This window comes from Pygocentrus nattereri, chromosome 4 (assembly GCF_015220715.1).
Source record: "Pygocentrus nattereri isolate fPygNat1 chromosome 4, fPygNat1.pri, whole genome shotgun sequence".
Lineage (NCBI taxonomy): Eukaryota > Metazoa > Chordata > Actinopteri > Characiformes > Serrasalmidae > Pygocentrus > Pygocentrus nattereri.
The window spans coordinates 22,568,554-22,594,241 of record NC_051214.1 but is presented as its reverse complement, the minus strand read 5'-3'; the positions used below and the strand labels follow the sequence as shown (position 1 = coordinate 22,594,241).

At 41.7% G+C, this 25,688-nt stretch overlaps 1 protein-coding gene across 1 annotated transcript in view; it reads left to right on the top strand.

The window, feature by feature from the left end:
* enah (ENAH actin regulator) overlaps positions 1-25,688 on the top strand; it is a 113,318-nt gene that overhangs the window by 37,415 nt on the left and 50,215 nt on the right. The window contains 1 exon segment of the mRNA XM_017719896.2: positions 3,624-3,801. Coding sequence (XP_017575385.2) covers positions 3,624-3,801 — 178 coding nt within the window.

Below are 25,688 nucleotides of genomic sequence, written 5' to 3'. Positions count from 1 at the left end.
GCTCGTTCTGCTCGTTAGTTTGTGCTGATGATGCAGTGATTGTCATGTGACGTTACTGAGAAGGAGGAGCTCATGAGGCTCATTTCAGGACGTTTTTTCACACTGACTGATTTGAGTCACTTACCTAAACGAGTGTGAACCATCGTGTCCGAGAGATCGGATTTGAGCAACGAGGCTTGTAATGTGAACGTAGCCTTAAAGTTTTCATGATGTACAATAAATTATGATGTTTGTGTTTTCTGGTAAGTTGGAACAGATTTTACTATCAGAAAACTATGAATGCAGTTACTTGCATTTAACATTTCACATCACATAAATCCAGTTGTGCCCTTTTTGGAATCAAACATGCAATTGGAAGGTTGGCAAAGATTATTGTGACATTCTGAGCACCTCACTTATGAGGTGCTCATCTTATGACACTGGCTGTGTTTACATGCAGAGATATTTTGCCAGTCTGATTGAATACTGCAATCAACATTTTTTTCTTGTAATTTTTTCTTTTTTTTCTTTTTGGTGCTTGTATTTCATTTAAGAATAAATATCTTGGGTCAACCATCCAGAGCAATGGACAGTGTAGAAAAGATGTGAAGAAGAGGGAGCAGGCAGGATGGAATGGGTGGAGATGGGTGTCAGGGCTGATGTGTGACAGAAGGATAGCAGCAGGAGTGAAAGGGAAGGTTTACAAGACAGTAGTGCGTCCTGCTATGATGTATGGTTTGGAGACTGTGGCTCTGTCTAAAAGACAGGAGGCTGAGCTGGAGGTGGCGGAGATGAAGATCCTGAGATTTTCGTTGGGAGTGACAAGGATGGACAAGATTAGAAATGAGCAGATCAGAAGGACAGTGAAGGTGGAGCAGTTTGGAGATAAAGCCAGATAGGCCAGGTTGAGATGGTTTGGACATGTGTTGAGGAGGAATAGTGGATATATTGGTCAAAGAATGTTGGAGATGGAGCTGCCGGGTAGAAGGAGAAGAGGTAGACCTCAGAGAAGGTTTATGGATGTAGTGAAGGTGGACATGGAGGTTGGTGTAAGAGTAGAGGAGGCAGTGGATAAGGCAAGAGGGAGGCAGATGATCCACTGTGGCGACCCCTAAAGGGAGCAGCTGAAAGAAGAAGTATTTCAGTTAAGAATGCCAGGTAAATGCACTATGTACTACACTCAAATGACTAATAAAAGACATTGTCAAGAAATTTATAGACAAGAACATAACTTATATGTAGAGCTGGGCGATATGACAGAACTGTAATATCATGATACTTGGGCCACGTTCAATTTACCAGATTGAAGAGGCACAAATCCGTTTTTTTTCCCTTAATGTGACTTGGATAGGGTTAGGGTTAGGGATGTTTTCAGGGTTGTGTGGACTTTTCAACAAACATCATGATTTATTATGCATCAAAACTAAAGTCATGTCTTTTTCATAGCAATGGGCTGCATATCTAACACAAACTTTTTTTTTTTTTTTTTTGAAAAATGAAATTGCAAATGTAGGTATTTCATTTTCAATTTTGGCAGGATATTTGCACCGACTTTTGGAAAAAGAAATGGCAAACGCAGGTTTGCATTCACATATTTTTTTTGGCTGGATTTGCCTCCCATATGAATTAGGGCTGCAACAAATGACTAATTTGACAGTCGATTTATCTGTCGATTACTGAAATGAATAGTCGATTATACATTACGCCGTTATCAAATAACTTATGTAGCAATTGGCTCTTAAATTAAGTTTGAGGTTGTTTTATGTATTTGCTGACTAACATTGAAGACAAAGATGAATAACATTCATGAATTCACTGTTTTAATGAACTTTAAGATCAAAAAACTCCAATATATACAAAAACTCCAATATATATTTCCTCTCAAAGTTTAAAACCAAGAATGTGCAGAGTAGCAGCAAAAAATATAACAAAACTAAATCAGTTTCCATTTCCTAATCAAGTAAATACAAAAATCAAAATTTAAAATGTAAACCGTGCAGTCTGTGATCTGTGCTGTCTGTCTGCTGTCTGTCTGCTGTCTGTCTGCTGTCTGTCTGTCTACACTCTGCTGCAGCTAAATTTTACAATCACAAGTCTTTAGTGAAACGGAGGATAGTCAGCATCTCACTGTGTTCCTGTGAGAGTCTCGCTGTCCTCTGAGAGCAGATAGTCCCCACTGCAGAGGAGACGCGCTCTGATGTAGAGGAGGGGAAAGCGGCAAAAGATTGTGGCAAATGTCTCTATAAACAGTTCAATTTGAATGATTTAACCCTTTCCAGCTTCGCTGTGTGCACCTAGAACCACCTCTTTAAATCGTGTGAAGCGAGTGGAGCCAAATGTTCATGGAGAGCAGAAAGCTCTCCTGTGTTCGCCGAATTCGAACGCACAGGTGTCCTCAGCATCAAGACAACTATTCAGTGTTTAAAAGTATAAACATTATCATTAAAGTAAACAAGGTACCTGCTTCTCTGTTCCATCTCCCTTAATGATTCAAGAGAACCTGCATTTCGAAACAGAAGTGTTCCAGCTCAGCTTCTAACATGAAATAGGCCAGAATTTAACAATAACATTATCGCCACGTCCCAAACCACACACTTCTGTATTTCAAACACTACTCTAATGAGTGCACTCCTAATGGTACATGTGCTATTGTCACACATTATTCTGTGAGCTAGTATGCGGTTTGGGACACGACATGTCTTATTCATGACATAATGTTATTCATCCAGTGAGTCGACGTCTCCTCTCAGATGTTCCAGCATGGAGGAGGTTGGTTTTACGAATAGCCCTACGGACCCAGTTTAGCGTGAAGTTGTCCCGCACTTCTTGTTCTTGAGGCTGCTATTGCTCTGTAACGTCTCCAGTTTGCAGTGATGTCAAAACGTTCCTAGTGAGCGCGAGAAAGACGCGTAACAACAAATCGACTACTAAATTAGTTGCCAGCTAATTTGGTCGTCGATTTTAGTCAATTAAGTCGAATATTCGTTGCGCCCCTGATATGAATCTGGCAGCCACAGCAAGAAAAGTCATACGAGACCTGTTCAGTTGCTTGTTAACACAAATAGCTAATCAGCCACCTGAGTTGGCCACAACTCAATGCATTTAGGCATGTAGAGGTGGTCAAGACAACTTGCTGAAGTGCACACCGAGCATCAGAATGGGGGAAGAAAGGGGATTTAAGTGACTTTGAACGTGGCGTGGTTGTTGGTGCCAGACGGGCTGGTCTGAGTATTTCAGAAACTGCTGATCTACTGGGATTTTCATGCACACTCATCTCTAAGGTTTATAGAGAATGGGAAAGAGAAAATATCCAGTGAGCGGCAGTTGTGTGGATGAAAATGCCTTGTTGATGTGAGGGGTCAGAGGAGAAGATAGAAAGGCAACGGTCACTCAAATAACCAACCAAAATCTCTGAGGAAAGTATGCCACGAAGAATGAAGGCAGTTCTGAAGGCAAAAGGGGGTCCAGCCTTTCATTAGCAAGGTGTACCTAATAAAGTGGCCAGTGAGTGTATATTGGCCTGATTCCAGTACTGGTTATCAGTGTGCCATGTCTAAGTAGCAGTCAAAAATAGCTATATAAAATGGTTAATCCCAAAACCCATCACTGCAGCACTCCTCATGTTGTTCTCATGCTCTCCATAGGTGGTGATAAACTGTGCCATTCCCAAGGGGCTGAAATATAACCAGGCCACGCAGACCTTCCACCAGTGGCGGGACGCACGGCAGGTGTACGGCCTTAACTTCGGCAGCAAGGAGGACGCTAACGTGTTTGCTAGTGCCATGATGCATGCCCTGGAGGTGCTGAACTCTCAGGATGCAGGTGAGATTAAGATCAGCCCTCTCCGTAGCTGAAGGATCCAAGCTGTGTGCATTATATTTCGTAACAGTCAGCATAAGGGGTCTGAAAGCTGAGTGGAGTCTTAAAATGTGTAAGAAAGGAAATGAAGGGGGAAAAAAAACCATGCAGTTCTTAATCCGTGAAAGGCTTTGGAGTTTGCAGTGATGTAATAGAACGAGGTAGGGCTATTTATTATTTTGTCATATTTGCGCATTCATTATACTTAGCTGGAAAGTAATTTGTTTACTTTGAAAATAATTTGCGATTGTTTGTGTTCTGCGCTGGTGTGCTCTGCACAGCAGAATTGCACTTTTGTCTTCGCTCGGTTAGTGAGGTCATGTGTTTAGTTCGAGCCTGGCTCAGCCTGTTGTGCTCAATTAACTGTAATTAGGCTGACTGAGGCTGGTCACTGGGGCTTTGGTGTGTGTGTGGGGAGGGGCTCATTTTGTATATGTATAGAGGCCTCCTGTGTATGTGTGTGTTTTCTGCATGTGTTACTCTTGTCTGTCTAGTGGTCACAGCAGGGTGTCGCAGCCATACTGGGCCCACTGTTCTTACCAGGCCAGTGGAGTTCATTGCTGAAACTGGTGCTCTGTCAGGAACAGATGAGGCTTTGTTTTGGTTCAGGACACTCCCTCTCTGGCAAGATATGCATCACCAGTGAATCCTGAGCCACAGCATACTGCGCTGTTCTGCGTCTCCCACATTACCAGACTAGCAACACAGAGTAGACACTTCAGAAAGCCGTGTGTTGGGGCTTCTGAGCTTTGTTATGGAAATTGCTGTGCAAGATGATGGAGTGGAACGCACTTAAGTTGTTGAAATTATAGCTCCGCTGTGGGTGTTTACTAGCTTTATCATCACCATCAACGGGTATAGCTGGGTAACAGAACTAGAGTGATTGTTGTTATACTAATAGGCAGACCTCGGTCAGAGTCTGGACCCTGGCGCTGTCCTATGTGAACCTGGACCTATAACCGATAAACTATGGAGAATTATTTAATTTCATCATTGTGGTCCTGTTTTAATCGGCACAGCTTTTCTAGTCTTATGGTACCGTTTTAGCAACCCAGGAGACTCACAGACCAATCGCATGCGTTGTAAATCAGACTTGACGCTACTCAGCCAATCAGAACTGTCCATCACGATGAGCACTGAGACTCGAGTGACGCACAGACAGGGGAGGGACGAGGCGAGACACAGCAGTCGGACAAGAAAGTGAGTCGGATCATTTTACATGTCGTGATCTAAAAAGAGAAAACTGACAATAAAGGTTATTGAAATATCACTGAATTGTACTTGATTTGATTTGACATTGTTGTTGACTGTATAAGATGTTGATATTCCTACTAGGCTACTTCAGTAAACAATATATGGCACTGAGTCATGATGCAAGTTAGAGCTTATGATGTTCTGGTCCTTTGCTTGAGGAAATTTTCTCTAACCGGACCGGAATTTTAATGAAAGACCCCTGTTATATTAGAACAACTTGAAAGTAAAGGTTCTGCTATTTATTCCTCTTTTTTTGGCTGAAAGAAGCAGCAGCTATGGACTACATGTAAGTATAGTAAGTGTGGTTTCTTTGTTCATTTGCAGTAACTTAAAACTGCACTATCAGATTTGGGGATTTGGAGGCCCCTGTGGTTGAAATTTGTAATGGCAATCAACATATTGAACAGTTTGTACCGTTGGTTGTGCTTCGTACCACTTTCTCGAGTGCACAAGTTTGACGGTGAACACATTCTCGGGGGTGTAAATGAATGATCTGCTCTTGTTGGTGCGGAAGTCAGGAGAGGCCATGAGGTAGTTATTATTTTCTGGATTGTTATCGTGAGATAACGTGTCAAGTGTAGTTATTTTGAGGTAATGAGTTATTTATCTTATCACAGCATAACAGAATTATCATCTTGAAATTAGTTACTTATCTCAAAACAACAATCCAGAAAATTATAGCAGCAGCTCATGGCCTTGTCCCATTTCATAGGGCAAGATTTCAAACACTACCCCTTGTTCCAAGGGGTTACGGTGACACTCGAAAACAAGGGGTAGGGATTAAATTAAGAAATGGGACTGGGCGTTTGTCTTGAAAAATAAGTGGAAATCAAATGTTCATTAATTTTCACAAGAGGACAAGACGTCGCCAAACTTTTGTCCTCTGTTTGCCTGGTTATCAAGTACATTAGAGCCCTAATTTGTCCGTGTTAAACTTGTGTTCTGCTTGGCTGTCTGTCATATGGGCATCCACAGGCAGCATCTCGTCCCCTTCTCCGTGTCCTTTAGCGCTTTGTCACTGTTCTCCACGCATGGAGAGTGATCAGTTCACTCTGCTGGGCTCCTGTTATCGCCCCAGGAAGCTGCAGATCCACTCGCTTTATTACCATCTATTAATTACCTGATAGTGATGTGCTTAATTATGCAAAGTGGTGTTAATTATGCCTTCTTCACTGATGTGCTGATTATCACACAATTGAAGCCCATAGGCATAAGACATCTCAGCTGTTTTAGAACGGGGTGAGGTGCTTAGCTGTGGCCTCTCTCTTATCTATGGTTGTCACTTAATGAGCACGAGTCTGGATCTCGGTGAGAACCTTAGCAACGCATTGTTTTAATCTCACCCTCTAAATCCCTCTGGGAACCTGTGCGCTGGTCATGTCTCGCTTCCTTAAGGACGACTCAGCTGAGACGTTTTTTTCACCCGGGGCCATTTTCACCCTCTCGTTCTTCAGATTGATGGCAAAGTGTCGTATAGGGTTCTACACAAAACCTTTTCGAAAATGGTTCTATACAGTGCCGAAAGGGTTCTGCTGCAAGCTTGACAACTTAACAGTGGAACCTTTTTTTTTTTTTTTTTTTTTTTGCTATATAGAACCCTATACAAGACGTCCTTGATCAATCTTTAGAGCCATTTAACCATGCAAATAATCATCAAGACTGTGGTTCTTTATGGAACCATGAACATTTAAAGAACTATTTGCATCCTGAAATGATTCAGATTGATGGCGAATGTGTTGTGTAGGGTTCTATACAGAACCTTTTTGAAAATGGTCCTATATAGCACCAAAAAGGGTTCTGATATTGGTGCAGGCCTGACATCTTAACAGCAGTCAAACCCTTTTGTTGCTATATAGAACCATAGACTAAAAGAATTTATCGAACCTGTCTTATCGCGTTAGTGTTTTATTGTCCAGCCCTAGTAGATACAGGGTCATTGCATGTGGTGTTCATGTGTAACTACTAATCGCTCATCGTACGGCATTGTTCTTCTTTCCTCTCCCTCTGTTTTTACTGGCTGGGTTGAGTTTGAGTGTGCAGCATGGTAGCTCTGCTGAGTTAGCGTAATGCCTTTGGGTCTCTGGCACGAAGACTGCATGTTTTTTCTTTTTCTGCTTTGCCCCCCAACACCCCCCCCCCCTCCCCCCCACCTCTTTTTGGAAGCATTGTTAAACTGGCCTTACCAGGGAGCAGGACGCTCCCAGGCGGTTCAGCTTGTGCTGGACGGCCTAATTGGCTCTCTCCCGCTCGTGCGCCATTGTCTGCATTAAGCTGTTTACGGCAGCAGTGGAGTTGGATAGAGCCCTGTGCTGGAACCTTCCTAACGAATGTAGGAGCTATGGAGTCAGCTTGGAGCCATGCCTGAGTTGCAAAAGGTTTCTCTGTGGCCTACAAAACCCAGCAATCCATGCACTCCTGAAAGATTTTGTTATTATGTTGACCCTCCTGGTTTACTTTGATTTAATGAGCTTCATGAAAAATTGGAAGTACATTCGCATTACATTATATTGATGTAACCAGGAATGTGAACTGGTTTTTGGTGGTTCCACTGGGTCACTAGTTGCTATGTTTTCATTTAAAGAAACACCCTGGCCTAAAATGAGCGTTTAATGGGTTATTTGTCCTGGTTTTGTTCTGTAGTACAGCACTGCTGCTCTTAGGCTTTGTTCACATAGCAGGTAAAAGGGGCACAAATCTGATCATCTTCTTCATATGTGATACAGATGTGTCTCTGTGTGTCAGTGCTAACAGCAAAAAACACACTGAATCGGACATTTTCAATTCCGATTTGAGACACTTTTATACGTGGTACTGAAATCCAATCCATATTCGATCTGCGGCAATGCAACTCGGTCTGAACAGCCAGATCGAAATTCTTGCAACTTTTACGTCAGTCCAGCTTGACATTCGGCATAATTTTGATGCTGTTGAGACTCAAACGTTTTTCTGAGCACTTATCGCAACCACTCTATGTTTGGAAAGAAAGAGCTGAATGCGGCCATAGGAGAACGAGGCTCCACCATCAAAGAACAGTTAAGTCTGAAAGCAAAGTTTAACCTCTTAAACTCCTTAGAACCACCGGTGGTTCCAAAACGCACTTAGTCATATTTTTCCTAACTATCATATTTTATAAGCTACATTCAGAAGCTGGGCGTCGTATGAGGCTTTAACTCTTCTTTCCGGTCAAATAGATGGTGATGTCATTTTGAACCCTTATATAAGGTTAAAGAATGAGAACCAAAGAAGTGACCGCACCCTTTTTACAGCGAGCTGGAACACGTTCTGGGTGATGAGCCCAGCTGTCAGTCGGTAAAGCTTCATGATGCTCCTGTGATGCTGGTGAAGATGAAGCTGAACCTCCAGGAGCAACTGGCATTTGTTGGCGATTGTGATTGTTTAATTGGGGAAGAACCGCATGAAGCCCTGTTCTTTTGCACATGTGGCTCAGTTTAGGAGCTGATCTGTTCAGATCGATGTGGCATACAGATCATATTTAAAAGACACTGTAAACAACCAAACAAAAAAGGATTTAGTGAGAAAATCAGATTTGGACCACCTTCACCTGTGATCTTTAATTTTTGTTTGAACGCTGTATCTGCACGTTCGCACTTTGTACTTTGTGTTCCATGTTGCACCGTGTTGTTCCTGGAGGAACGTAATTTCACTCCACTGTGTACTTGTACATAGATGGAATGACAAAAGCCTCTTGACTTGTGTAAACGTAGCCTTAGTCTCTTCAGTTTGACACAATTACCAATCAATCCATCAATGTTGTTCTCAATACCCCACATGCTTTACCCAAATGAGTCCTACCCAAAGCGATCCTGCGACGTACCTCTCACGTAGAAGCTAAATTGGGCAGTATTCTTCATACGCATTCTCCAAATTATGCCATTTTGCCCAAATGACTGTGCTTTGTCTGTGCTTGCCTCTGTATGGAGTGGGCCACTATGCCTGTTATAGACCTAACATATGGCACAGAAGCAGATATGGGAGCTAGCCAGAGGACAGCAAAGATGACAATACAAAATATTTTAAGTACAGAAACACTCAACACCCCCTGTTGATAGGCTTCATGTGGCATTCCTGACCAGAGGATTAGTCCACAGTCCAAAGCAAGCAATGTTTTCATCAATCAGTCACCTGAGGTGAGGCCCTAAAATACCGTCATGATACACAACAAGATATTTTTATTCCGTGTCTAAACACAGACGCTGGAGCAGTGACAGTGCGGTCACTCACTGTTTTGTTTGAGGATGCTAGTGAATATATTTTGGTTTGTTGTGCCCTTTGTCAGTGCCTTGTGGTCATGCGCTGCTATGTGGATGGCTGCAGCTTGGCTAATGCTAGTAATCCTTTTGTGCAGTGGTCACTAGACTGTGAGCCATCTCTAGAGTATAAACAAGAGGGAACTTGTGGTCAGGAGGAGGGGGAGGTGTATATTAATTTGTTGTATCTATGCAGCATCCATGACCTGCATGGTCGTACTTCGGATGGGAGTCGGAAGGTACGTGGCGTGGCACTTATTTCCAAATCCTGCGCATGTTTGTGTGACTAAGTTTAGCGGAGTTTAATGCTCAGCACAGGGTCACATGTGTGGTGTTGTTGATCTGACACCAGAGATGCCAGACAGACATTTGTCTGAGTTTTTAAAATAAATGCTGTTGCCAGGAGGACACGGGATCTTTCACACTTGGCTAATCCGCACAGTTCTTGATGACAAGGCTCGCTTTACGGTTGTTTATCATTGCTGGAGGTCTCGTGCAAGCAGGCTTAACAGTAGCGTATATAAAAACCGGATGAACCACACCCTGAAGGCAGCTCTGAGTTTTATGAGCGCACCTTGTTCTCAGGTTAGCCTGAATTGAGCTATTGTGAGCTCCCAACCCTTCTTCCTCGGAATTGCCTGGTTAAAAAAAAATTCATGAACAAAAGGGTGATCTGTCTGACACAGGTGAGCAGGTGTTTGTGGTCTGTCACTGGGAAGAGAAGTTCCCTGAAGTACTGATGTCAGATGTCAGCAAAGCATGTAGGTCGATCTCTTCAATACCCGAACTTAACCAGCGATGTGTGCGTTCTCACATTGTGGAATGTCGCACCGCTTCACCTTAAGACACTTGCACACTGAAGCGGGACCTGGGTTTGTGGAAATTCAGCTAAGACCCCCTTCAGCTCAGGTCAACCTGAGTGTCTTATTACTCATGGTCTGGCTACATTGTTTTCCCTAATATGGGAAAAAGTGTGGAGCTGGAGTGAGTGAGCACCTGGAACAGAAAGGAGAGAGAGTTTGAGAGGGAGTTAGGACAGTTATGTATGCTTAGGAAATGGTTAATGGGAAACTCGGGCCAAAATTCAGTATTTTAACCCTTCCTATCTGCCATCAATATGCCTACAACATCCTGCAGCAATGCTGCAGTAGCACCTAGAGACATTTTCCAGTCGATGTAAGTTGAAGGTGAAAGGAGCTTTAAAGAAGTGCGTCTGGTTAATGACTGTGTTCTAACAATTTGTCCTACCCATCAAGTGGTCCTACTGTGCATGTGTAGATGTTTACTGTAGTGCAGTAACTTAATATTTCTGATGGGGTTATTTGGGCCATCAAAACATCCTACCTACAGTTTTATGTTGAGGGCTACCTAAAAATGTGTGTTTTGGGAGGACATTTCGACAAGGTAGCACAATTTGTCAGAACACCGGACTTGCAGCAAACAAGCAATTTCACTGTCGCAGACAAATTTCCAACGTCGGAATAGAATCATGAGGGTCTTTTTAGAGTTGAGTTGAGCTCATATCTCAGCTGTTTAGAGCAGAGGTCACTATTGGGCGGAGTCAGAGTCCAGACCCGGACGTTGTCCTATGCGGACCAGGACCTAAAATCAATAAACTATGGAGAATAATAAAATTTCAACGTAACTTTTCTAACCTTTACAGTAGCTTTAGTGGCCGAGAGACTCAGACCAATTGCATGCAGTGTAAATATCGCACATGAATCTACTCAGCCATCCGTCCATTATGATGTGCACTGAGACTGGACTGAGTGATGCTCAGACTTCGGAGGGATGAGGCGAGACACAGCAGTCAGAGAAGAAAGTGAGTCAGAGCGAAGTTGTTTCACATGACGTGATCTAAAAAGAGAAAACTGACACATATTTGACTCAATTGGACTTTGTTTGAATTGATATGCAGTTGTCGACTGTATAAGATGTTGATATTCCTACTCGGCTACTTCAGTAAACAGTATATGATAGAGAGAACTGTATAGGGAGAGAGAGACACGGGGAGAGAGACACGGGGAGAGAGACACGGGGAGAGAGACACGGGGAGAGAGACACGGGGAGAGAGAGAATGAATGAATGTGTGAGAGCCTGAAATCTCAGTAAAAAGGCAAATCTGCACCACTTTAAAACAAAAATCATCTTGACTTAAAAATGTAAACTGGTTGTTTTAATAGTTACGGTTCACTGAGTGTAACGGTGATGTAAGAGGACTTTAAGAATGATATTTTTGAAGTTTTAGCTTTTTTGCATTCTGGGACACTTCTTATTTTGTTTGTTTTTTATGGTCATCCAATCAACAGTGCTGAATCGCTGCATGTTGTGTTGATGTGTAAATTTTTACTGTAAATAAAAAAGTAGCTGCACATTTTACAGGTTATTTTTAAAATACTGGGCGATGATCTGCCAGAGTATACAGTTATACAGTGAACTGAGCTGAGCTCCAGATCCATAAAAGCTCAGTCAACATTTTTTCCCCGTCTATACCGCTGTTGAGTGGAAAGAATAGGTTTATACAAGATTCCTAGTTTTTGCCAAGTCATAGTCTGTGACTAAAAACTATGACAGTGTGACAATGAGGTGCAGGCATGGGCTGGAGGTTAGGGAACCAGCCCTGTGACTGGAAGGTCCCCTCGGCTGACTGTCCATGGCTGAAGTGCCCTTGAGCAAGGCACCTAAATTGCTCCCCGGGCGCCGTAGATAGGGCTGCCCACCGCTCCGGGCAAGTGTGCTCACTGCACCGTGGTGTGTGCGCTCAATAGTGTGCATGTATTTGGGTGTTTCACTACACGGATGGGTTAAATGCAGAAGTTTAACTCCAAAGTGTGCTGAATTCAATTCAGTAGATGGGAGTGTCTTATAGCCCCACCGTCCTGGTTAACAGGTTAATACAGAAGGAAATCATATGGTTAATGTTACTGCCAGAGTATCCTATTGCAGCCATAGGAGGACAACTAGGTTTGCATGGCTAGCTGCCTGGCTATCTAGATACGTCACCTCAGTTTTTGTCTCTTTTTCTGGTTGAAAGAGTAAAATTCTGTTCTCTGGTATCGTTTTTGTACTGAATGAATATAGAATTGCTGTTTACTTTGCAAATTTGTTTGCTGACCATGATAAGAGTTACACTTTTATGCTAATTTGAGTGTATTCTTTAGCCTACAGTTCACTGGTTAGGGCAGTCAGGATTAGATTAGGGTTGGTTGATTTTCTTGCATCATTCATGCTGAGCATTGTAGTGAGAGATCAACGAAAACATGAAAACAGTATGTAAATTTGTGAATTCTTTTAAATGGATGAAGCTAGAGAGTATAATGCACTACGTACTACACAACACAACAAATAATACAATAAACACTAGTTTTAGGCTTGAATGTCCCTTTAAGGAACTGTTGAATGGTGCCTACTCAGGAGCTGAAGATCAACACCTTACTGCGATTCTTATTTTTAGGTCCTGGTCACTGGCTTGCATATAGCCTTCTGCCTCAACCAGTAGGCTTACCGCAGCTACACAAGCAGTCATGTGTCAGGAGTTAGATTGATGTGCCTTCTTTTGAGGTATAAATACTCTGTTGTGATGGCCTGTCGACAGAGAGAATAAGGGTCAAATGTGTGGGATGGCATGACCTCATCTGTGTCGACACATACAGACTATCAGCATTGCCTGCTGTGTCTCTTCAGAGCCCTGCTGTCTCTAGAAGTCTAAGAGAAGGTCGTTTTCACATTTTACTAGATATGGAGACAGGTGTTTGTCCAGTTTCCCCTCTTAAAGGACCCTCAGAAGTTTATAAGCGCAATCCCTTCAAGAAGAGGTTGGTGGGTGGTCACTTAGAGACCACCAGCATTCTTGAGCCAAAAAGAGTGTTTTGTTTTTTGTTTTTTTCTGGCTTGGTAAAGAGGGGGTGTAGGCAGGAATATAGGGTACCCAGCGTCTGGTATGTGTTTGTTTCTGGACCACCACATGATCTCAGTTGCAGCAGCAGACCATTTTGAGAAAGTCATGACAGGAAGTGACGTCACAGGGTAAACTCTTTATTGATGAGATCATGCTCCTCAGACCCAGAACGTCTCATCGCTGGGTGTTCCTCAGTTCTTCCCGTGTCAAAACAGCTGAGTGAAGTTTAGTGCAGCTTGCTCTCCCACCGAGCTGGAGGCGGCCTTGTTTTTGAAGGGACCGGGCTTAATTATAGTGGTCTTCAGTTCTGACCGAGGTGGTCTGCTGTGAAGCAACACATTTTCCACCTTGCTTCTATTAGAAGGGCAGGAGGCAGGAAGTTTTCAGAGAGAGGACCACAGCAGAGGCAGCTGCCCCATCATGCCTGCCCCCCGAGTGAGCCGCTTCCAGCAGCAAAAGATCAGCCATGCCAAGATCATCTTAAGGAGTGAGTGTGGGACGGGGGGCCGAGAGGAGAAAGTTAGCCCTCTTTTGCTTAACCCTCTTATTCTCCAGGGTATATTTTTGGTTTTGGTTGGTCCATCTTAAGGCAAATTATTCAGTAACTGCATGAAATAAATGTACTATAAAATAAATTTTTATTTTATTTTATTTATATATTTTTCGTAAATTAACAGAACCTGTTTTATGATCACATAGGCTTACAATTTAGTGCTGAAAGCCAAAAATCTCAGAAGCTCTGTGTTATTTTATAAAAGTAATGTTTACAGAGCAGATCACTGAAGAGACGCCGTCTGTTTATAGTTTATAGCCCAGATTTGGGGGAAAACGGGTCGACTTTCAGTAGAAAACCAAACTGAGTTCAGCTTGTTTTATTATAAGGGTTTAAAATGACATCACCAGCTATTTGACTGGAAGTTACAGCTCCATACGACGCCCAGCTTCTGAATGTAGCTTATGAAATATGAAAGTTATGAAGAACATGACAAAGTGCGTTTTGGAACCACCGGTGGAACTCAAGGAGCCTTTAATAAGACGACCTTAACATCATTACAGAACTTTTTTACAACCTTATAGCATAATTAAGTGGAAGTCTATGTATGGGTTTTTGAACACATTTGCCTTTATTTTGGGAAGTATTACGGTAACATTATGGACCATGACATTTGTTCAGCGAATGTCCCGTAAACGTCATCAGTCTGCGCTGTGGAGCGGTGGGGAAGAGGGTTGAATGGCATCCTCGGCACATGCGGGGTTGATGAGCGTTTTTCAGGTCTGACTTGGTACTACAGTTCAATCTGTGTGTTGTTTGATGAAACTAACTTTGAGCTGTGAGACACTGAACACTGAGACACTTCCCCCTCATCTCCAGTCTCTTTGTCTCTGTCTATCTCGTCCTCGGTCGATATTTGTCTGATTTAACTCTGTGCTGAGTCAGACATTCTGCTCATCAGTGCTTGGACGCTCTCTCTGAGAATCTTGCTTATGCTGTGCATTTTAGTCCCTATTTAAACTCCCTTTTTCAAGTTCTCAACTTTCAATGGGCAGAAAAAGTACACAGTACTCTAGGACTGAAAGATTCATTGTTTTTATATCGAAATCGCCTTTTTAAAGAGTGCCATTTTTAAATCACAAGAACTGCAATTTTTGTTCTAGTCTTATGGTCCATTTTCAATTACACTGTTAAAGTTGATTCTTTAAGGGTTCCTTAGTAAAGAAAATAGTTTTATATAGAACCATGAACACTCAAAGAGCCCTTTGCATGATTAAATGGTTCCTCGCATCATGAATGGGTTCTTCAGACTGATGGAGATGATATATAGAATCAGTTTGAAAAGGGTTCTATATTGCACCCAAAATGCTTCTTCTACTGTTTCAGTGTCAAGCTAGTAACAGTAGCAGGTCCCTTTTGGGTGCTGTATAGAACCATATACAGTACAAAAGAACTGTCTCACAATCAGGCTAAGGGTTTTTTTTTTTTATAGTTCCATATAGAACCTTTTTTTTTAAAACTGAAGAACCCTTAAAGAACCGTCTTTTTAAATGTGAATGTTAACCTTGCGAGGTTTAAGTAGGGAAATTTAAACTAATTACATGGAGCTTGTGAGCTGCAAATAACTGGGAGGCTGGTGCTCTGTGTTAAGAGTTCAAGCCAGAAACATGTAAAGTCTTCTTATTAAAAACAAACAATAAAAAAAAACCTTATACATCAGTTCATAGAAAACATTCACAGTTAAAATCATAATCGCAATATTAAACAGAAAATTGCAAATACGTATTTTAAATATATATTTTGCCAGTATCCTTCAGCCCTACTTTACTCTTTTCTGATCGTTTCTTTTCTGGTTCAGCAACTTTTATTGTTAAATTTGCTGTGGCGCTGCTTTGGGGACTACTGTCTTACTGTGTAGTGCTCTAGGGTTAAGCAATGTGGGGGGGGGTGGGATTTGGAACAGCGATTTTTCTGAACAATTTTCGGACTAAATTGAGTTTATTTTAAGGAACCAAACACCCTTTACTTTTTATAACCCCTCTGCCTGTAGACTGGGGTTCAATCCCTACCCTTGGGCAAGACTCCCAACACTACCTTCACCTACCTGTGTACAAATGGCCAAAATTGTAAGTCACTGGATAAAATCGTCTGCCTAATGCCATAAATGTAAATGTTTTAATGGAAGTTAATTGAACTTGATTTTATTCCAAGTCATTTTGGTTCTTTGGTTAATTAATCATAGAATTTTGGCACCTGGTATTTTTAAACAGTGCTAAAACAGTGCTATTCATTCTGGTTTGAGAATTGAACACCGAACACCAGGCTGTTGTGTTGTACGAGGTACATGGGTGTTTTGCTTCTGTTTGATCTAACTCCTCTATAAGCAGTTCCCAAACTCAGGCCTGCTATACACATTGTAGTGAGCATAGCTTACGTAACGTATAGCCATATTCAGATTGTTGCTACTAGAGTGGGGAACACAACTGGGCCGTATTCAGAAATTTGAGAGTAAGAGTAGTTATTTTCTGTTCTGTGCAGACAGCCTGCCATGGGGCACCTTTGACCCACAAAATGAAATGTTTTCTTTTCTTGGGGGCGGTTTTCAGCAGCACTGTTTCTAAGCAGAGCTTCTTTTATTAGGTGACTTTGCATCAGCACCCCTTCTCCTCTCCCGTTTACCCTCCCCGGAGCTGAGGCAGGATCAGGTGGTGCCTTATTTAACATCAGTTTCCAGACCCAGAGAAACCGCAGTGGCACCTTATGCCCACAGCAGTTGACCCCGCAGCAGGGTTTTATCAACCTGTCCTGAACAGTTGCGGTCTCTCAGGTGGGGATGGGTGAAATGAGCTGCTGTTGTTCGGGGCAGTAATTAGAAGCTTACTAGCTTTTTCGGTAGAGGATGACATCAGTGCTTATGCTTGCCAGACTGAGTGTCTCCCCCCTGTAGCCCAGAAAAAGACCGGAGTTATGTGAGTTATTGGGGTGTAGAATGTGCATCCTATGGTTCGGTCTCTGTCATAGGAGATTCTCTAGACGCCTATGCTGCGAGACGTCTCTAAAGGCAGACAGTCGGTCTCCACGTACATAGAAGCCTCCATCATTCATGTTCATGTGATGAACAGGCAAATGTCTGTTGGTACATTGAGACAGAGGTTCAAATAAAATAATAGCACAGAATATAAGAAGGTTAGGTCTAGATTTTTATCCCCACTTTGACACTGTGTAATTGTAATACTATTCAGAAGGAAGATAAAGGAGTTTAGGAACAATAAATGATTAAATATTTAGACTGATATGGGCGATATTTGAGCTACGCTTACAGAAGTAGTGTCTCTCAGTGTGACATTGTGCCTCCATGTTTGCTAACCCAACATGCCAGACATCTCTGCGTAGAGTTGTAAAGGTTCCTAATAGTGTCCTGCCATGCAGCTTGAATATTCTCACGCAGTTCCTCCAGATTTCGTGGTAGGGGTGGAGTGTTAATAACAGGTCCAGTAGCATCCCTCACATTTTCAGTCATGGATGGGTCTGGCGATGCAGCTGGCCATGGCATAGTATCTGAGTCTTCAAGGCAAGCTCTCCAGATGGCAGCAGTGTGTGGACGAGCGCTGTCCTGTTAGAATAGAGCACCAGAGTGTGCATTTAGAGAAGGTAGTGCCATTGCAGGACCTCATTAATGTAACGTTGGGCTGTCAAAGTGCCTGTAATGAAGACCAATGGTGATCTGACATCGTATGAAATTGCACCCCACACAGACACCAGGCCTTCTGGATGTGTGACAACAAATTGTTCATCTTGCCGCTGATCACGGTGGCTCCACACATGGATTTGTTGGACGTCTCCACAAAGACAAAAGCAGGACTCGTTACTGAAAATGACCCCCTGCCATTCTGACTCACTCCGTGACAATCTGGCGCGACACCATTGCAGACTTGCAATCAAGTCTAACGTTCTGACCACCTCCTTGTTTCTACCCTCATTCTCCATTTTATCAGCTCCACTTACTGTCTAGCTGCACTTTGTAGTTCTACAGTTACAGACTGTAGTCCATCTGTTTCTCTGATACTTTGTTAGCCCCCTTTTACCCTGTTCTTCAGTGGTCAGGACCCCCATGCACCCTCACAGAGCAGGTACTATTTAGGTGGTGGATCATTCTCAGCACTGCGGTAACACTGACGTGGTGGTGGTGTGTTGCGCGGGTCTGAGTGGATCAGACACAGTAGTGCTGCTGGAGTTTTTAAACACTGTGTCCACTCACTGTCCACTCTCTTAGACACTCCTACCTTGTCAGTCCACCTTGTAGAGAGTCCGACCTCACAAATGTGCTTCTGGAAGAACGGTCAAAAATTCCCATAAACACACTCCTAACCCTTGTGGAAAGCCTTCCCAGAAGCGTTGAAGCTGTTATAGCTGCAAAGGGTGGGCCAACATCATATTAAACCCTGTGGATTAAGAATGGGATGTCACTCAACTTCATATGCGTGTGAAGGCAGACGAGCCAATACTTTTGGAAATATAGTGTGGAAAATAGAAGAGGATGATGAAATGGGTGGACAGGGGCTTTATATGTATTTTATTTCATTTTGGAAATAATTACATACATAGGCATCAACTTCACTATTTATATTTGTCCTCATAACAGATTTTGTTTGCACTTCTAGTGAATTCAGCTCCTTTAAGGTGCACCCGTGGCTTAAATGCTAAAATGAGTAAGCATTGCTTGTATAGGTCAACATGTTCAATGCCAAGCATTAACTAGAAGGCCTCCCAGTGTGGAGCCCTGCAGCAGTGGAACTGTGTTTTCTTGAGTGATGGAGCTCCTTACAAAACCTTTGGGATGAGTTGCAACAGCGTTCGTGATCCAGACCTAGTCATCTAACGTAATACTGCTGTGGCTGCAGTCATTCTCTCATCGGTGTTCACCAAACATCCAGCGTAAAGCCTTCCTAGAAGTGTAGAGCCTGTTACTGCAGCAAAGTAGGCCAAAAACCCTGTTGATACCCCTGATTTCATAAGAAACGTTGGCTAAGCAGGTGTCTACAAACTTGTGGACATATAGTGTATCTGAGCATGAATGAAGAAATCAGTTAATCAGTATAGACTATGAAACCCGGTCAGTGAGATCAGACCTCAGCCAGTCCGTGTAATCGCCTTGAAATTTCACTCTCCATTAATATCCCAGTCGCCGAATTCACAGTGGAATTAATCAGAAGGCACACCTACGAGTTTTGAACGCTAAAATGTGAGATTCGTACAAGCGATTCGGGACTCATTTGCATGCAGTACTTGCCGTGTGACAGCCTAAGGGTGTGGTAATGAGATGGTGAGCCAGAAGGTGTTACTGTCTCCCTGATTTGTTGTGTAACACTTGGGAGAATTAACACTCTCTCCGTGGTTGTCATAAATCAGTCTGTCGCTGCCCACCGCGCGACTCTCGGAGACAAGTTTTAGATCAGAGACTCCATTAGCATTGATGCTCAACAGTTCACCATCACGTCATACGAGGCATGGCTTATTTCCTTTACTCTGATGTCAACTTATGACTTTTAACTGGTTGTACAGACTCAGAAGAAAAGGTACTAAACTGTCTCTGAGTCAGTGCCCCTCTCGTCACTGGATTGGGACCCTCAAGGGTTCATCTCAGTCCCTTTAGTCAGGGAACATAACTGAACCATAATCCACTGAAATTGTGTTCTAAGCTGTACTGACTCCACACACCCCGCCTCGCCTCCAGGCTTTTATTCTACTGTTCTGTTTTAAAACATTCAGTTATGAAAAGGTACAAATACAAAAACTTTTCACCTGGAAAAACTGATTTAAGGTTTTTTAAAACTTTAAAACTTTAAAAACTACTGTAGAACCTTTGAGGGAACATGTTCATCAAGGTACAAACAATGTAAAAGAAATGTACCTAAACGGAACCTTTATTTCTAAGTGTGTGTGTGTGTGTGTGTATGTATGTATATACATATGTGTGTGTGTATATATGTATGTACACACACACACACACACACACACACACACACACACACACACATACATATATATATATATATATATATATATATATATATATATATATATATATATATATATATATATATATATATATATATATATATATATATATAGGAAACAGATAAGAGATATAACAATTTGTATTAACCTTTGTAAAAGGATTTTTTAAATAATTTTGTTTGATCAAAAATATTTAGCTGAGTTATACTGAATTCTGGGTGCATCATCTAGTAGATAAGGTTTGCTAAACACCATGGCATGTCATGGCATCCTTATTCCACTTTTTATGCTAAGTTTAGAAGTACACAAATAATCAACATATCGCTGTTGTGGTAAAAAAAAAAGCCTTGTATCTCCAAAATGGTAACTTTACAGCCGAAGGAAAAAACCTACTTCACTTTTAACGTAAACCTGGGACCAGACTCCACCCCCACCCCCACCCCCGCCCCAAAGACATTTCGGGCTGTTTGTTTTGGTCAATTCATTATGAAATGTACACGCCATGTAACGGACAACAGCCATTTTCAAATTATGTAAAAAAAAAAAAACAACAAACATGGAGATACAGGGCTTCGTTCCGACAGCAGCGATATGTAAGTGACGTCTTCTCTGATTGGCCCAGCCTTTATTGTTCCTCATTCAAAAAGCAGATGAAGCGGAAACTCGCCTTATAACTTCAGTGTGAATGGGCCCAGGCTCATAGACTGATATATGCAAATGAGTTTTTTGGGACCTCACAAAAATGACATTCAAACTTGGTTGATTTTTGCAGTTTAGTGTAAGGTCAGCAGAATAAATGGTATGTTTTGAGTGTTTACAAGCTTATTGCAAAAAAGCAAGACGTGGTTTTCCATGATTGGGGCCCTGTAAAATTTCTTTATTTCTGCCTCAGTGACAGAACTTAGTCATTATGGCGCAGTATTCTTAAAGATCTCACCTTTTTAAGGATTATATTTTTAGATTTGACTCCATTTGTACAAAATCTCATGTCATTTAGCATACTACAGTCTGAAAACGTTAAATAACTGATCTTTTAAGTTTGACAGAAGCTTCTTTACGACAGCTTTTCGGAGGTCCAGAATAAGAGCTCTTTCAGATGAATATGAGGACAAGTCTTGTCTGCCCAAGTCACTGTTATTGCCTTTCCTGGACTTGTAATTGGCCACTTTTGAACAAAATGTGCACAAAATAACACCCTGTCCATTTATTCCCATCACCACTCGTGAGTGAGGTCCTCCTGACGGGTGAAAAAGTGAACAATCAACTTTCATCCTTAACTTCATCTTTTCCCTTGCAGACACAAATCCAGGCTGTGGTTAAGTTGCTTGATTTCAGGCCCGTCTGGGAAGTTTTAGGCTGCCCTTTTCTGCCCTTTCCCCAGTACTGCGCTGGTTGAACCTGGGCTGTTTTTGGCTGGAGGAGTTTGATGGCCCCATTGGGGAAAGTCTCATTTGGCCGAAAACGATTCATTCGATATTTCCCTTCCTGGATCTGTAGTGATGTAACCCACCGAAACTATTGCGCTTCATTGATTAGGACACCATTTGCTAAAAAAATCGATCATTCATGCTGACACAATCTGGCAATATAAAACAAAACCACCTGTACATCTGTTGTAAACATGCTTACTCGCATCCTGCAGCAGTGGGATTTCTACACTTACAGACGAATGAAACCCTTTTTTAAAAAACTACAGCTTTTTATTGGGGTAGAATGTTTTAAAATGCTTTGTCAGCTGGCAGCTGGTGAATAGTTTACATTAATGCAAGGAAGCCAATTATTTTATTACAGCCTTTTATCCTCTTGTTCACCAGGGTATATTTTGGTTTGTCTATCTGAATATACGTGACCAAATCATAAGGCAAAGTATTCAGTAGCTGCATGAAAAGTAATGTACATTCTTATTTTATTTATTTATTTATTTGTACAAGTTCGTCTCAAATTAACAGAATATGTTTTATAATCTACATATATCGCTCTATGCTTAAAATTTACTGCTGAAAGCCAAAAATCTCAGACCCTCTTTGTGTTATTTCTTTTTAAAAGTAATGTTTACAGAGCAGATCACTGAAGACACGCTGTCTGTTTATAGTTTATAGCCCAGATTTGGGGAAAAACGGGTCGACTTTCAGAAGAAAAACAAACTGAGTTCAGCTTCTTTTATTATAAGGGTTTAAAATGACATCACCATCTATTTGACTGGAGAGAAGAGTTACAGCCCCATACGACACCCAGCTTCTGAATGTAGCTTATGAAATATGAAAGTTATGAAGAACATGACGAAGTGCGTTTTGGAACCACCGGTGGCCTCAAGGAGTTTGAGGTTTTAACTATAGCACCTGTCTTAAAGTCATCATTACAGTGGAGAGAATGTATTACATTGGCAAAAGGAATGAGGAGAACAAGCTAAAAGTCAGCAAGGTAGCTCTGCCTGGCTTTTGGCTTTTTTTGTCTAAACCCAATGTTGTTTGTTGTTCTATCAGAGGTGATACGTCTGCGCATCCGCCATGTTGGAGAGGTCAAGATCCGCTTGTGAATAAATTCACTTATTGAGAGACAATGAGTCTCAGGATTAAATCAGTCACAGCTTCCTCATTCCTCAACCCATTTTCACCTAATTTGTTTTGTTCTAATCCTCAGACTGAGATTAGTCTGGGCTGCATGGATCTGCTCTTGGTAGCTTTTATTACTTTAATAACTGATTGTGCTAACAAGCCTGTTTTTAAAAAAAACTGTGAAACTATTTATTTTTATATATAATTTTTTTGAGCATGTCGCTATTTTACTGCTGTAGTTTTGGCATATTTTAAATAAACAATGGTCCATTCAGGTCACAGCAAAATGTCAAGAAAAAATGAAATAAAAACACAGCCGGGTAACAGATTTGCTGAATGTTTTAATATGGCTCTTTTAGTGGTTGTTTGGTGGAAACTGTACGTGAACTTGTTTCTATCATCCATTTTTTTGCTGAATGAAGATGAAATCATTGTTTTCTTTAGCATTTTGATCAATAGCTGATGTAAAAGTTTCTCTAATTCTAGCTTGCTTGTCTTTCTTGTATTTAGTAGCCTATAGATCAATCCTAGTGGTCAGGATTGGTTGACAGGGATTTCCAGTGGTTGGTGGATGTGTTTGCATAATGCATTGCGGGCATCATTGTGAAAGAACATTGATAAATGGAGAAAACAAAAAGAAGTCATGAATTCAGGCAAACTGATGAAGCCAAGGACCATATGACTGCTTTACAGGGTACTGCATAACATGTATATCATATTATAGTCATGTTTTTTTTTCCTCCTTTTCCTAAGTGTCTCTCTCTCTCGCTCGCTCGCTCGCTCTGGCCGAGAATGGGTTAACTTCTGTAAAAAAAAAAAAAAAAAAAAAGGACGTCCTACCAGTGGCCAAAGGCAGCACGGCTGATCTGATTTGAAGGGCGGCAGTATTTTGCCCTTCGCCAGTCCAGCCATGAATAATTGATCAGGGCCGGAAAGTGCAACGAACAGCCCGCATCCTGCTCAGTAAACATCCAGCGTCACAGCACAAAGCCTGCCTACCAGCCCTGCGTTACCAGGACGGGATAGTTTGGACACCATGCTGCTCTCTCTAAGGTCGCTTGATGCCATTGAAGGTGGTTTGGGGGCTAATGCTAGTGCTGCCAGCACACTTGCCAGTGCAACTCCTAAAGACTGCCAGGATGGACTGCTACGCTACATCTGCTGTCAGAAGAGGCTGGGCGTCTCCATGCTCTCATGTATGAATTATACATTAATTATACACGTTAAAGAGCCTTGAGTGCGTCGTCGTCTTGTTATTTCCTGATGCATTTCCACTTATTCTGGTCAAAAAATATGAGCTTTTGCAAATGAAATATGTCGCGATCTTTGGTCTTAAGGGAACTGTAGGTTAATCAGTGGCTCGGTATCATGCGTGTTTATGCTCATACGAGTTGTAGTGTCTTTTTTTTTTCTTTTTTTTTTTTTTTAAATATTGGTTTTCAAAGCCGAAGGATAACGATGCACGTAAAGCACAAAAGAAGTGATTTGATACGTGTATGATCTAATAGTGGAAGGCTACCACACTGAGGTGATGGAAGAGCACTGCCCAGAGTTGAGACTGAGTGAGTGCTTTTTGGATCTGGGCCATTTTCTGAGTGCTCTTGTCTCATTTGTCTGCGTTGAGCAAGTCACTTATATAGCATTGCAGTGTCGAAAGGCATTCTGACCTCGTGGCCTTTTAAAACGGTTAAAATACCAAGATGTTACTACTTATCTGTAGCACTCAGTGAGAGTGACTGCCCTGAATAACTGAATCAGCTGAATCATTAGTTGTCTGCCATTTGCGAATGGGCTTGGTAATTAGCGGTTACCTTGTGCTGTGGGAGTACTGTTTGTTTCTCCACTGTGGAAGGATGAAAAATGCAGAGCAGTTTGCTTGCGTGGCAAAAAACGATTTGGACATTAAGGCTTGCGAGTGTGTTTTAAACTCACTGAACATCAGAGGAGGACGAAGTGCACAAACCATGTACTTGAGTTAAAGTAGAGACACCCAAGGTAAAATATTACTCCAGTAAAAGTAGAAGTTCCTCCCTTTAGACCTCCACTTGAGTAAAAGTACTAAAGTATTTACCTTCAAATGTACTTAAGTATAAAGTAAAAGTACTAAAAGAGTAATTATGGCTCTGATGTCCTGTTATCATTTTTATAACAAGACTCGCTTCATGAACTCATTTCAGGTGAAAATCCTCCAGCGTCTCTCTTGGTAAACCAGTCTTTTAATAGAACGTCATTAATTAGTGACGCTGACGTCTATTAAAATGATCATAAGCACAAAACACTGAAGGTAAACAGTTTCCATCAGGGAGAACCGAGTGGCTCTGAAATCACTTTTTACACACAAGCAAAGTTTCAGTTTCAGATTTATTTACAACTTAGTTCCAAGTTTAAGTTTAATAAAAACTGGCTTTAAACTCAGGATCACAAATGAGCTCCTTTACTATGTTGATCTGTAGGTCTCTGTTCATAAACATAAACCAGCCCAAACTAATTTACTATAAAATGAAATGGTGTTTGTATAAATTCAGAAAAAAGCCGCGTCAGTCACGACTGCATATGTGGACATATTTCTATATTGTGCTCTATTTACACAAAGTTAGGTTAGTTCATCATTTATGTTGAACAGACTCTCCCAAAATTTTACGCTGCTACTCTGATGTTGAACCGTGTGCTGCACTGGGTCGGTATGACCAACAGGTCAAAACAAGCTCTAAACAAAGTGACCGCTGTGCCCTGATTGGTGCTCTTGCTTTGCGCTTCTTTCCTTTTGACATGTTACGTTTTTATAGACAGAGAAACCAAAAGGAACGAGAGATTTCTCAAAATGTAGTGGAGGAAAAAGTCAGATATTAGACTTTGAAATGTAGTGGAGTGAAAGTAAAAAGTCACCCAGAATGGAAAAAACTACTTAAGTACAGATACACAAACTACTCAAGTACACTGACCAGTTACGTTTACTTTGTTACTGTCCACCACTGCTGAACATTAGAGTGACAGTTGTCTTCTGTGGATGAAAACATGGAGAAGAGTATTGATGGGATTGGAGCGGCAGAACTGAGTGCGCTCAGATCAGACAGCTGAGTTGATTAGTGTGTAGCTCTTCCAGATGGCTCAGTTCTAACTTAATATTCTCATGTGTAGCCTAGAGTATGAGAACCGATTACATGTCCAAGCCCACTTAATCCAATAAATGTATGCATCTGTGTCTTTTGGGAGGATTTCATTCAGAGCTGTGCAAGCTCTCCAACATGCAGTGCGCATCCATGAGTATTTGGTCCTTGACAGTTGTTGAATTTGATCTTTGCTCCAGCATATTGGAGTTGAAAAACAGCTGATGAAGTGCAAAGTGTTTTTAATCTGCTTTAGGT